Genomic DNA, 13,576 nt, shown 5'->3' with positions numbered 1-13,576 from the left:
TGAAAGTATTTAGTATTGGGTTTAATAATTGCACTTCAGTTAAGTACGAGCTAGTACTGGGTAATTAAATTTCGAAGGAAATACATTGCCTTTTGCTATCTTTAACTATTTGCTATCTATGTACTTCTATTACTTTTTAATTCATAAAGTTATTTCATAACCTTTGCTGCTTTGTGACTCAAAGTCCGACTTTATATTGCATATGTTAACTCCTCAACGTGACTTCCTTAGCTACATTTAATTACATCTTTTAGATATTAAAAACAAAACAGTTTCTAAGGCTCTTCAAAAGTGATTGCCTGAATTTCATTTCATTAGGCTACTCTCTTTGATTCAGGGGAAATGAAAGAACAAGCCATGAATGCCTGGTTTTTTCTGCGGTCTCGACAACTCCCTGTGGATAGATGTTTGCTGACTTGACTTTTCTATTTGGCCGCCTGCAGCGAGTGCCACGCCTCTCTGCTACCTCCCATCCCTCTGAAGGCCCCTCGTGAGTGGCTTTTGATATAACACATAATAACAATATATTTGAGGGTGTGTTTATGGTCATATGCAGAAACTGTTGCCTGTTGTGGCAACTTTTGTTGCCGTTGTGTTGCTGTTTCTGCTGTTATTTGCCTCTTGGCCATTGGCACATTCACAAACACTCTTGGCCCAATCTGCTTTTTGGTTTTAGTATGTTTGTTTGTGTGTGTGTGTGTGTGGATGTGTCTATGTTTGCTTTTTGTGTGCTAGCTTGTGGTTGAGGAGCTTTGCTCGTTCGAATGTGGTTAGCATAACCATCAAATTGCATTGCAGCTGCACTGCCAGCTTCTCGATTATTTAAGCCAAGTTTTCGAACAGCTAATCTGCACTCTGTTTGGGGCAGTTCATTAAACTGGGTTTCGCAATTTCGCAATTCAACAAAAATGAAATTAGCAACAAATCAAACTTCCATTGAAGGGCAAAAGTTTTCTGTGGTCCGAAAATTGGCTGCAATTTTAAACTTAATTAGCTGGGTGTTCTCGGGTTCCCTTCGAGTCACTCATGTTGGAGCTGTGAAGGATGCATTGCAGAAATCCGAAGCGAAACCGAAGGACATGGATCAAGTGTCACTCCGAGTAGGGCCATCAACTTCATCTCCATCTCCATGGCCATCGTTGTTTTCATCTCTCGTCATTCCCCGACACACAATTTGGTTTTATTAACTCAAGAAAGCCGAGTCAAGGAGCACAGCGATGAAATGAACTGCTTTGTTCCCCAGATGGCGCCTGGAAATTGCTTTACCACGCGGGAAAGTTAAAAAAAAACGAAGAAACACCACTCCAACTTCCCGCATTAATCAAGACTCCAAGTGCCTGGTTTTTGTATTTTGCATAATTTTATTATGTTTTATTTGTTCAGTTTTTCTCATGATGGTTTTCTCTGTTTTTTGTGTTTTTTTTTTTTTTTTTTGGTAATTTTCGTTACATTTAACTACACAGACTTAGGGGCTAGAAATTATTTCTGCAGCTGCACAAATCGATATTTACACACAATCATTGGAAGCTTTCCACAATTTTCTCAGTAAGTTGCCAATGTTTTTCTTTTCACTTATTTTTCTTTTTTTTTTTGTGTTTGCACATTGCTAAGACAGTTAAAAGTTATGTCCACTAATTAAAAATTGCTAAGTATTCCTTAAGTTAGACAATTAGTTTATTTTGATTACTATGTTCGCTTATCGTTTTCTGTTTTTTGGTTTTCCACTTTTTGATTAACAACTTCCTGGCCAAAAATGCTGCAATTCTTATAAACTTTAGCTTACTCTGCAATCTCCTAAATTTGTTTGCACATCCTGCAAATAACCGTTTGCCATTTTCTTAAACGTAATAGTTTATTTATGTAATTTAGTTTTAACAAATAATTTATTTACAGCTTAATTCTGAGAGTTTCGTCGAAGAGCAGTTTCTCGAGTAAAACCGAAATTCCTTTAGCTAAATCCATTTTAATCAGTTAAGTGGTTGTCTGTACAATGCAGCATAAATCAGAGCCAAATGATTGAGTGTGTCTGAAAGTAAGTTCTTAATCATAGACTGGGACTTGTAAAAATATGAATTCTAGATTGGAAATGCATGTCAGTTCTTAATATTGAGCTTTTGCTGGCATTTTCAGGATCGAAAACTACGATTTTACTGGGCTTACTTTTGAGATCCTTGAAATGTCATCAAATATATATATGCCTGGCTCTCTCTCTCTCTCTTTCTCTCTCTCTTTGCACTTTTCTTCCTTTTTGGTAGTTAGTAGTCTGCAAAGTTATCCTTTATATATAATACATGTGCGGCATAGGCTGCATCCTGTGGCTAAGTATGACACTTACACATTAACGAAACACACACACACGGACACACGGATACATATAAAAGGAGAGTGTTGTATACCTTACTTTACATGCACACCTTGCTATGTATGTAGAGAGAGTTAGAGTTCTTAAGTTTGATTCGCTTTTGTCTGATAGTTTTGGCTTTAGGTGTATGGTATATAGTACGTATGTATGTTGGTTTTGGGAGCAAGTTAGTTAGTTAAAGAAGTAACTAATTTAAGATTAGGGGCTCCTTTTTGAGTGGGTGGCGTCTCTGGCTGACTGGCTGACTAACCAGCTGACTAACCAGCTTCGAGCTTCTCCAGCTGATGAACATAGTTACAAATGCTATCCTCGGGGAGATGTGCTGTCCCTGCTACTCCATTTAAGCCATCTACACGATCTTCATATATACACTCGTGTGGAATATCCGATAGCCGCTGGCAATGATTATCATAATCATATGCAGCTGGGACTGCATTGTCTTCGTGGAGCCGCCCACATGTCCGTGATACATGGCTGCCGGATTGTCGCCTGCAGGAAAGAAATCCGGAGAATATGAAAATGAAATTTGCACAAAAATTTAATTAAAAAAACACACACACACACACACACTAACACTCATGCACATGTTTCAAAGAGAGAAAATAAGTGTGAGTTTAACCAACAAAATGCTAATGAGCGTCGTCGCTTCATCGCGCCAGAAACTTATAAATTATGACTGGCACTAACTACGTGGGCACTCTTTTGTGTTTGTGTTAGCCTGTGTACTCCGTCTCTCCTTCTCTTTCTCTTTAGCCATTTATCCCATCTCTTTCTACCACTGTCGCCGTGTTTATGGCCTGGCTTTAATGGCAGTTTGCCTGCCAAATGGTTGGCTCTGCAACGCCGTGCGCGGGCATTTTTAATCCACATGCTTGCGGCCGTGTAATTTTCATAAATTACTTTTATTGTTTTCCCTCTTAGCCAACAGAACTGAACGGAATGGAATGAAACACCAGGACCAGAGCCACACGTCTGATATATGAACTGCAAAAGAGCTACCGGATACAGAAGCTGATACAGGATGCTGATACAGATACAAATACAGCTGTACGAGCTGTACGAGATACAGATGTACAAGAACTACAGATACTCAAATGAGCAGTCCTTTGTTTATTCAAAGTTTTAATTTCATTTGGCGGACATAATTGAAATTTCTCTGCCACAGAGCGCGGCTTAACTCGCTTGTGCACGGCCAGAAAGAAGGGCTTATTTTTTAATTCCGCAGTTCATTGTATTCATATTTATGGTATCCTTAACAGATGGTTGTTAAATCAGAATGTTTTCGGGGAATTTCAAATTTAATAACTCAAAAAAAAATGTGAAAAAAGTGTTTTGGGGAATTTTAGAGGAAGGTTGTTAGATAAAATATCAAATTAATTAGGTTTTTTCTTTTCGTGACTCAAAATAACTCTTCATAAACTTTATCCTGTTGTAGTTAGGAACTCTGTTCGTGCAACTCACCTTTGAAGATGTGCACCAGAACGCTGGCCGGTTGCGTGTTGCTGGCGACGCATGTGAAATTTCCCGAGTGTTCGCGTCGTGTCCGCTGAATGGTAAGCTCCGATGATTGAAAGTCTGCAATGGACAGCAGTCGATAATGGGTTAAGACCAGTGAAATGTGGGGCCAAGAAATTGTGGGGTTACGGCTCACCTGGCTCCGTTGACACATTAATGCCCCGATCAATGTCATAGTTAATCATGCGGTTGTCGTGATACCAGAATATATACTCCGAGGCCTCGGTATTCTGCACCACGCGGCATTGCAGGCGCAGCGTTGATCCTGGTGTTAAATATCGTATCGGAGGGCCCGTGATCTCGGCGCGGGCTTCTAACCAATCGATATCGAGGTTTTGGGGGAAAAGATAAAAATAACAATCGATAAGTTTTACTTAGCTTACAGACAGAACTAACTATCTAGGTGAAAGTTCAAGTAAATAAACTACTCTTTCAAACCAGAAACTTGCAACTCCCCAGAAGGGAAATTCGATTAAATAATATACTTAAAATCTAATAAACAAATCCTATATTTAGATTCCCAGATCAAAGGTTATCTAGCCGCTTCCCCGGGGGTCAAATCAAGTCAAAGTCAAATCCTTTATTATCATCTAACTAAATCGGTTAGCCTCCTTTCTACGACAGTTATCAATTTCCCTCAGAGCCCGCCGAAAGTGGCCCACAAATTTATGAAATACATCTGGCAGACAGCCCAGACTCACTTTGCTAAAAGGGGAAAATGTGTAGCTGGGCTGTCACATCAGTTACCATGTACGAGTATATGTGGGCCATGGCGAGAGAGTGGCTTTGTTTTTTGGGGTAACTGCCAAGATGAAGAAGCAAGAGGCTGAAAAGGCCATTAGGCGCAGCACATTCAAAGTAAATTGTTTGTTAAATTCAGAATAATGTGCGTCAGTTAGCCAAGGACAGCGCGATGAGTTGAGAACTTGCTGAGTCGTTGCCATTTGCCCTGAAACCGAGCTGGGAACATGAGAACTCCATCCCTTAACTTAACCTCTTTTGACCCCCCTCCCCCTTGTTGCAACCCGAAAATCCATTTGAAAACCCTTTCCACCTTTGGCATATGGACATTTCTAATTTCAGCTTGAGCGCATCCAGAACGTAACGAAATTGTGGCAAAAACTAACCGGGCTCAGAGTCTCATTCAGTAGACTTTTCACCGGCATTTGTTTACTCTGAGGAAAAAGTGGGGGGTGGGGAGAAAACCCATCAAGGCGTGAAATTATAGAAAATCACCAGTGCCCAGACCGAATCACAAATAGAAATAGAAACCAAAGCAATAGAATAGACCGAAAATCGGAGCCGTAACTGAGGCAATTCCGGCCTCTACTTACCGACGACACTCAGGTGCAGGAAAATCGAGGTGGGCGGATGAGTGGACACCTGGCACTCGTAGACACCGGCATCACGTAGCTGCACGAATTTGATTTGCAGTGTCCAATCCTGCTGGCATACGAGAAAAAAAGAGAGCAAGAAAAAACAGCCCAGAAAAATGGTTTGAATTAAAGACCATCGGAGACATTGGCCCATTCCCCCCGACCTGGAAGTCAATTTGCTGCCCTGCAGTTGCGAAAATATTTTGCAATATTCCGCACTGAATTTCTGTCACGTATCGCCTATTCGAGGCCGACCACTGCAAAAGTTCACAATGCAGCAAATATTCACCGGGCGGCATAGCGATGGAAAGATGGAGAATGCACTGGCAAAATGGATTATTAGTTAACTTCGGGAAATTTTTAATACATTCCAAAAGTCGGAATTGCTAATTGTAGCCCAAGAAATTTAATAAGGTTATCAAGAAAAATCTATAAAAAATCGTTGACTTTACTTTGTTATTTTTGATTATTAGAAATTTTCGCCCTTTTTAGGCTTATAAATTAAGCTACTTTTATGAAATGGCTTAAAATATTATTAATTTAAATATTTAGCTTACAAACTATCTCTATATTAAGCTTGACTCTACAAAGTATCTGACTATATTTTACGTCTTTAATATTTCCATTGATTTATGCACATCCTTCCAAGGTGAAAGTAGCCCAAAAAGGGGTTTAAAGTTACTCAACAAGTTTCGTGATATCTTTTAGACACACTTTTCCCCGAGTGTTGGGCATATAATTTCGTATGCAGGTCTCCGATCCGATGCAATCAGCCCAACCTCCGCTTTCGCCAACCTTGCCCATCAGCAATGCAAATTACTTTGCGAAAGGACTCACCTCGGAATGCTTCAAGTGCGTGGCACTGAACCGCTCATCGCTGCTGTACGTTGTTAAGCCGACCGTAAGCAGATGATAATCCTTTTTGCGTATCCACGATACCTAAAAATAAATGGTTAGAAGCGGAGGGGTTAGTAAGGTTGTGTTCAGTAAGGGGAGTCGCTGCCATTAGCCAAATACAATGGGATTCGTTTGCTTCAAGGACTTCCCTTTTTTTTGGGAGGGAGGTAGCCTAGAATATTTAACATATGCCTGGTCCGAAGATGGGTCCGAACTTTCCCTCTCTCTCTCACTCACGTTCTGTCTTGTTCAAATGTTTGCCAATCCATCAAGATGGGACTAGGACGATGACAACGACTTGATGATGATGCAATTTTCAAAAGGCACACACACACATACACACACAGATACAAAACGGTTTTTGGGATAGAAAAAAAAATCAAAAAGCAATTACGTGTAAGAATTACGAGAAGAGCAACAATAAACATAATAGCAGATTGATTGATCCTAGGTTCAAAGTTCAAATTGGCTACCTAACTGTAAATAGACAAACAAACAAACAAATGGGCGGGGCACCACCTACAACGCCCCATCTCAACAAATGGAGGGCGTGTCCTCGGCATCGCCCTCGTCCTTTTTGCACTTCATTCCCTTCCCTCTCCCTTTGGCTGAGTGTGTGTCTGAATGTGACTTTAGCTAATCTTAAATGACCATTAATCATTTCGTCATCTACTTTTTGCGCCATTTTTCCAGCGGATGATGTAGGCACGCACACGAACACTGAGAGAAAAAGGAGTTGAGAATATTAATGAAATATCAAAGACTTCTGACTTTCTTTTGCTGACTCTAAGCATCCGTAATATTATATAACAGAAAAGTTACAGAAAGTTTATCTCAATGGTAGCCCATTTTCTCTCTCTGCACAAATTCTAGCAACACATCTATTAGCTGTCCATATGGGGTTATTGCCTGAAGAAGATGATGATTTTGGTGCTCCTGCAGAAAGGATCAGGCCGAAGCACCTAAGCGCGTGTATCAATCAATTTTCAATTGATAAGGATTTTATTTATTGGCCAACAAAAAATAAAGAATAACGAAGTAAAAAGCAAGACCAAGCAGTTACTTTCAACTTTCTTGAGAGGGTTTTTCTTTCCAAATATTGACACACGCGCGCGCGCTACAAACTCAAAGTGCCACAAATACGAACAAAAATACACACACACAAACATACTCTGGAGAGAGCCAGCAAACTTGAAATTAAGTTGAACGGCAGAGAAATTGTTAAATCAGCTGCGTTTGCCAATAAAAACGAATTACATTCTCCGTGCTTAAATGTTTAATGCGGCGTATACGCAATGTGGCGCAGCAGTAGCAGTAGCAGTGGCAGCCACAGCAGTAACAGCATCAGAATCAGCAGAGGATGGAAAATGGCGCGAGTCGAGGGATTTCCAAGCGCTTCAGCTCCTCCAACTCCTCCTCCTAAATATCATAATCCATGTCGAGTCCCCGGCGAAGTTATTTCAGCTTAGGAAATCCATTCGTAATATTCCTGCACTTTTGCCCGGCTGTCCAAGCAAAAAGAAAACAATATTTCAATGTTTGGGGAAATTTGCAATTGAATGGCAAGCAGTCGTTTATTATCAAGATCCTGCCCGGCATATGCTAGCAAAATCTTTCCATATATCTATTCAATACAATCTGTAACAGTAAAATCCGAGTGTGAGGCATAAATTGCGCATAAATTCCGTTTTGGCCCGCAGCTCCTAGACGACGCCAACCGACGACACACATCTATATCTATATCTCCACATATATATATATATCCTTTTTTAGGATTTTTACGATATTTATGATGGCAAAAGGGACTGCGACTGCGAGTGCTACGTGTCTGCAAATAAACCATGCAGCTAGCCAGAAGAAAAACAGAAGAGTCGAGCAGCTGTACGAGGTGGAGTAAAAAAAGAAGATGTGGATGTGGAAAAGCGGAATGCCTGTGGGAGTGGCAAAGGGTGCCAAGTGAAGCCATCAGGGGGGGTAAAATGTGGCGGCAATTAATCAAAAGCCTGCGAATTCCTTTCCCTTTTGGCAACACTTTTTATGTGACTGCATGTGAGAGAAGCTGTGTGTATGCGTATCGCATAAATCTCAGCAGCCTGTCCTGCGTGTCCTTCGCATGCGTATGTGTTTTTGTGTGTGTGTGTGTGCATTGTTGTTGGCATCTCCTCACCGAATCCTCGGAATCCTGCGAGTCCTGCGGCTCCTGCGGCTGCAGCTGCGGGCACGCAGATAATTGTTTACATTTTACCTTTTTTTTTTCTTTTACCAGCTGTATGCAAAATAAAAGTGACGCTTAATTTATGGCCAAAAGCTACAGCGCACACACCACAAATCACTTGTTAGCAAATTTATGGCAAATTTATGCTAACTACTTGTCTGCCACGTTGTACCGCCAACAGTTCCCCAAAGGTAGGCCATCCGCACTACACTCGCGGGCAATACAATAATGTAACAGTTTAGCAAAAGAAATAAATCAAAAGCGTTGAAAGGTTCTTACAGATATTGATCCTAAATTATATACACATGAATAGCTAACAATCTGAAATAAACATAATTTTAAATCATTTTAAATATTTTAAAAAACCAAAGCAAGTTCTACCATTTTGCCAGCTGTATTTGTAGATTTTTCCAATGTACAAAATGTCGACTTATCGCGGGATCTCGATCTCTGACAGCTGGCCCCATATGCAGGATTTCTGGGCAGTTGGACGAGCGAGGGTGAAGCTATATGTATATAGCCGAAGGGGCTTCGATTTCGATGGGTTCGGATGATTGGGTAATTGCATGGCTTGGTGGCTAAATCTATGCAGAAGCCGATTGCATCGAAGTTTGTATTTACTTTACTTTTTACCCCTCGCTGGGCATCGTCCGATGAAAACTTTTGATTGGCTTTTGTTCTGCTCGATGTTGCATGTTGCTGCTGTTGTTTTTTTATTTGTTTTTTTTTTTTTTTTGTTGTTGCCTGCTATTGACGCACATTTTTGTGTGCTTTATGTGCCGCTGTCCAACCAATTTCCGCTCTGCCACAATCCCAGCGGGCAACTACCATGTACAAAAACAAAAGGAAAAAAGCAGCAAACAACAGCCAGAACTTTTTTCAATGTGAAAAAGTTTTTAACAAGCGATTTTAATAAAATTCTATTTAGAAACTGCAGCGGCAACAGCAGCCATTTCGGTGGCAACTTGTCCCAACCGAGCAAATGAATGTCTGTGTTTATTTTCATATGCGGCTGTAGTTTGGTACTCAGCTCTGCAGGAGGGAGTTTGGCAGGTGGGTAGAATGGTCGGGGGAAATCAGCTTAACATTTTACAAAATTTGATTGCTGATGCAGGAATTTGAAATAGATATATTTTATATAAATACGTTCTCTAGTTTATAAACAAAAATCTAGCAAGCTGTTTACAACTTTATTAAAATAATAAACATACAGCTTTACCATTTTTATTTATTTTATTTAACATTTGTGGTTTTAATAATATTTTCCTATATAAATACAAAGCTATCACAATAAAAAAAAAAACATATTTACTTAAAGAATAATAAAAATTTACTAAATTAAATTCAGATAACACTCGTTTATTATCTAAAAAAACGGAAAACGGAAAGTTTTTCCTCAAAATCCTTTCAAACTCCTCCCTATCCCTAAACTGCACATGGGCCACCCTAAAAATCCTGCAGTTAAAAAGCAAAAAACTTTTCCCCAGAAAATACGCTCAATTTGGTGTCCTACTGTTTGCCTGACTAGCTAGCTGCCTGCAAATTTCATATACGAGTAAATATTTGAGTTGACAACTTTATTGTTCTGCCGGCAACTAAATTCACATTTTTTCCTCACAAATCGATTTGTAGGTTTCACCCTCCTCTTTTTTAGCTGAAACCATACATACGTAATTGAGAGCAATCGAAACTCAAATTGAGCTCGATTCAGCGGAAATGCGTATTAAGTGCAATTACTGCATAATTAACCAGTCACTCTGTGGAACTACTAATTGCAACTCACACTAAGTTGAGTTTATCGCTGCAAATTGAAAGTTGGAAAAGTGATTGAAATTTAGATGGCCAAGGTGTTGGAAGATGATGAACTCTTTTACCTAATAGGATTAACAGACTAGACAAGGAACTTGGCGGTTTTCCTTGTCATTCATTACTACTACTCATGCATTAAATAAACCCAAACAAAGGAAGGCGAATTCTATGCTAATATTTTCCACCAATATTTTTCACATTCCCACAACCTTGGGCTCGACAAACAATCAGCCATTACTTTTGATAAGAGCCGCAGGACAAACAAAGAAAGAAAGGAAAAAAAAACAAGTGGAAATGAAAATTACCATAGCCTACTTTTCAGCAGCTGTCAGCAGAGCGGTGGGTCCTGCGTGAAATGCGATTGTTTGCCCGGCATTCCCATTCACACTTAATGGCAGGGCATTATATTCGGGTCGCAGCCATTGATGATTGCATTGCAATTAAAATAATTAAGATTTTCGAGACAGTGTGAGCGTGTGGCAAAGGCAAATGCTTGACGCGGCAGTGAACTCTGACCTCCTCGTATACTCTCCCACTCTCTTAGTGTTTTTGTGTGTGTGGTAAGGCTTAATTGTTTTAGGTTGGGGTCAGACCCTCTCACCGCCTTTTGTCGTCAGGCCGAGAAAAGTTTATAGAAATGATGAAGCCATTCTGCATACTCACAAGATGCCCGAGCTTAAACAAAAAATATCTGGGTCAAATTTAGCCCTTTGTTCGGGACATTTGTTTTAATAAACATTGTGACAGGCAACAGCATAAGGATTACACAGCGAAAAATGACTAGAAAGAGCCATTTAACAAAATGCTTAATGCAAGAAAATGTGATTTTCATTATGTTTGGTATTTTATTAAAATATGAAGACCACTTTCGTTTTTATCATTTCCATTTGCATATTTTTTAATTTAATCAAATTTTTTTATCTGTACCACAACAGCAGGATCAACATCCAGAAAGGACCCTCCAAGTGGCCTGGCCTCCTTCATCAAGCTGTCGACCAGAATGTCTTATTAGCTGGCAAACAACTCTACGACCATTGTCCTGCCAGAGCCCTGCCAGACCTCCCTCCCGGCTGTTCCCCCTTGAGTCGAGTTGAGTTGAGTTGGTTTAATTACGGTTAAGGCTGCCAGCAACAAAGTGATAATGATTTGTATTCATTCAAAAAGGTTTATGGCAATTTTCGAGCCACATTAACTTCTCGGACCGTCGCCCCCAAAAGTGGCTGCATTTCACTTTGCTCTGCCTCTGCCTTATAATGAGCTTACTTCTGCCTCTGTGTATTTAGTAGACACACTTACACACACACACAGACACTGGCCAACGATATTTCTAATTAAATTGGTTTCTCAAAATAGACAGTTTTATGACTGCCCTCGATTAGAAATGTAAATTTTGAATGGCCCTTTTTATCGAAGTGCTGGTTGCCCTGGCAAGGACTTGAAATATTTGCTTTTCTTTTGAAAGATAGAAATTATTTTTAATAAAATATATTTTTGTTAACAAATAAATAAGTAATAAAACTGTAAGCCTCTTAGTTACAAGAAGTGTAAATTGAAATTATAAGCTTTATAAAATTTGCTGGGAAAAGGATTAAAAATATTTCATTTTTTCTTTAAACAAAAACAATTTAAATCAATCAAAAGTAAGACTTTCAGGTAAGAAGTCATAATTGAAATGTCTTCTTTAAATTCAAATAAATTTAAAGCCCAAAGTTCGTTATTTCCATTGAAAGGAAACTTTCTTTTCTTATAAAAACATAACAAATATTTTCAAAGTTAGGCAAAAAAGTCACTGTTATTCACTTTCATAACTGATACCCTGAGGGCCTTCAATAAATTTGATATTATTATGATGAGTTCAACGATTCCTTCGTATTTCACAAGTAATTCCAGCGGGTAAAAAGCAGCTGAGCAAACAAAAACTCAGACAGAGAAAAGATACTGGGACCCAGATACAGAAACCGAAACAGATACAGATATATATATACATATAATATTTGAGCCCGAAGGTCATTGCAACAATAACTGAGCCTGGCAGTAAAATATTTTATAATATTTTATGTTTTTTTAAGCGACAAAGAGCTACAACACACAGTCCTGCCCCAAGTATGAGTGCTTGTATGATGAAAAAAGAGTCTGTGTGTGTTTGCTTGAGGTCCTTGCTTTTTGTTTGTTGTTGTGGGACTTGAGTGCAAGGTCTTTAAGCACACTGCTGCTGAATGTGAGCAATAAAAAATGAGGAACACATAGAGTTCACATAAAAATGGGGAACTGGCACAACAATGTGTATTACTTTGTTCGCCCAAACAATTCCACAATGGAATATAACTCATGCAAAGGCATGAGTGTGTGTGTGCCAAATTTTGAGAGAAAAGCGGGTTTTCCTAGAGTTGAGAGAGAAACCGAGGTGAAACTAGTAAAACTATGCAAAAATTATGATTGGGCAGAAATTATGTGTTTGTTTTGATTAAGCTCGGCAGAGCGATGCCGGGCATATCCTGTATTATCCTTTGCCAACCCTCATCAATGTGCTGGCTAAATTATTTGTTTGTTTTTTGTCGCTCCGCTGGCAGGCAAAACTAAATGGTTTCTGTTCGGTTTTGGTTTTTCGGTTTCGGTTTAGGTTTCGGTTTAGCCTTCACATCTCTCGGACAAGGGCAATTTCGTACTTTATCTGATTTTAAACTTTGCAAATTATATGAGCTCATATATATATACGAGTGTATATACGCATACCTATGCCCGGCTCAGCCTTGCTTAAACATTTGCGTAACCTTTTTTATCTAAACGACTTATCCGAGCTGGAGGGCAAGGGCCCCCAGCGTTAATTTTCATAAAATACCAATTTCGGTATTTTTATCTGGCCAAGCGAAGGAAAAGTGTTTCGAGACCAGAAGCTTTCCTCACTCTTACTCACTCTCTCCCATACAATTACATACATATATATATATATATTGTAATCTGCATTGGTGAACATTTTCTAGAAAATTATAAATAAATTACCTTCTATCTGAGTGAACGAAGCAATGAGCGGAGGGTGGGTGGACATTTTCGAGTTTTCAGCATTTAAGCTTTTCGCATTTTCCTTTTGTCGGAAGCGTCGTAGAATCTTGGCATGCTGTGAGCACATTTAATTACTGCTACTTTTCTCTATGAAAACATTCCCAAGAACAGGGGGAGGGGCAGGCGAGTCTAGACATTAAAAACGACAATTTATCTAAAAAGTAATTAAGTGCTCAAGTCACATAGACGGGCGCAGAGCCGCAGAGCAGGAGCAACAGGACAAACATGGGAATCGGCATTGCCAGAGGAAGCGGAATTAAATGGAGTCGAGCAGGCTGCAGGTCAAGGGGGGTGTGGATACGGGGAACGGACGGAGATTGGAACGGACGGAAAAGCCATGGA

The 13,576-nt window shown here is 39.6% G+C and overlaps 1 protein-coding gene across 4 annotated transcripts in view; it reads right to left on the bottom strand.

Annotated features, from left to right (window-relative positions):
• Positions 1 to 824: 824 nt before the first annotated feature.
• The window catches only part of LOC108113115, a 35,254-nt gene continuing 22,502 nt past the window's right edge, over positions 825 to 13,576 (bottom strand). The window contains exons 3-7 of one of the 4 annotated variants that reach the window (XM_017223613.2): positions 6,091 to 6,192; positions 5,212 to 5,323; positions 4,014 to 4,190; positions 3,824 to 3,937; positions 825 to 2,851 (exon numbers count right to left, since the gene is read on the bottom strand). In XM_017223613.2, the coding sequence (XP_017079102.1) occupies positions 2,712 to 2,851; positions 3,824 to 3,937; positions 4,014 to 4,190; positions 5,212 to 5,323; positions 6,091 to 6,192 (645 nt within the window). In that variant the 3' untranslated portion in view covers positions 825 to 2,711. Of the gene's footprint in view, positions 2,852 to 3,823; positions 3,938 to 4,013; positions 4,191 to 5,211; positions 5,324 to 6,090; positions 6,193 to 13,576 lie in introns of those variants that run through there. The other 3 variants (XM_017223614.2, XM_017223615.2, XM_017223616.2) reach the window with 3 other exon arrangements.

This window comes from Drosophila eugracilis, unplaced genomic scaffold (genome assembly GCF_018153835.1).
Source record: "Drosophila eugracilis isolate 14026-0451.02 unplaced genomic scaffold, ASM1815383v1 contig_90, whole genome shotgun sequence".
In the NCBI taxonomy this organism is placed as follows: Eukaryota; Metazoa; Arthropoda; class Insecta; order Diptera; family Drosophilidae; genus Drosophila; species Drosophila eugracilis.
The sequence above is the reverse complement of the archived record's forward strand: the minus strand, read 5'-3'. Positions and strand labels throughout refer to the sequence as shown.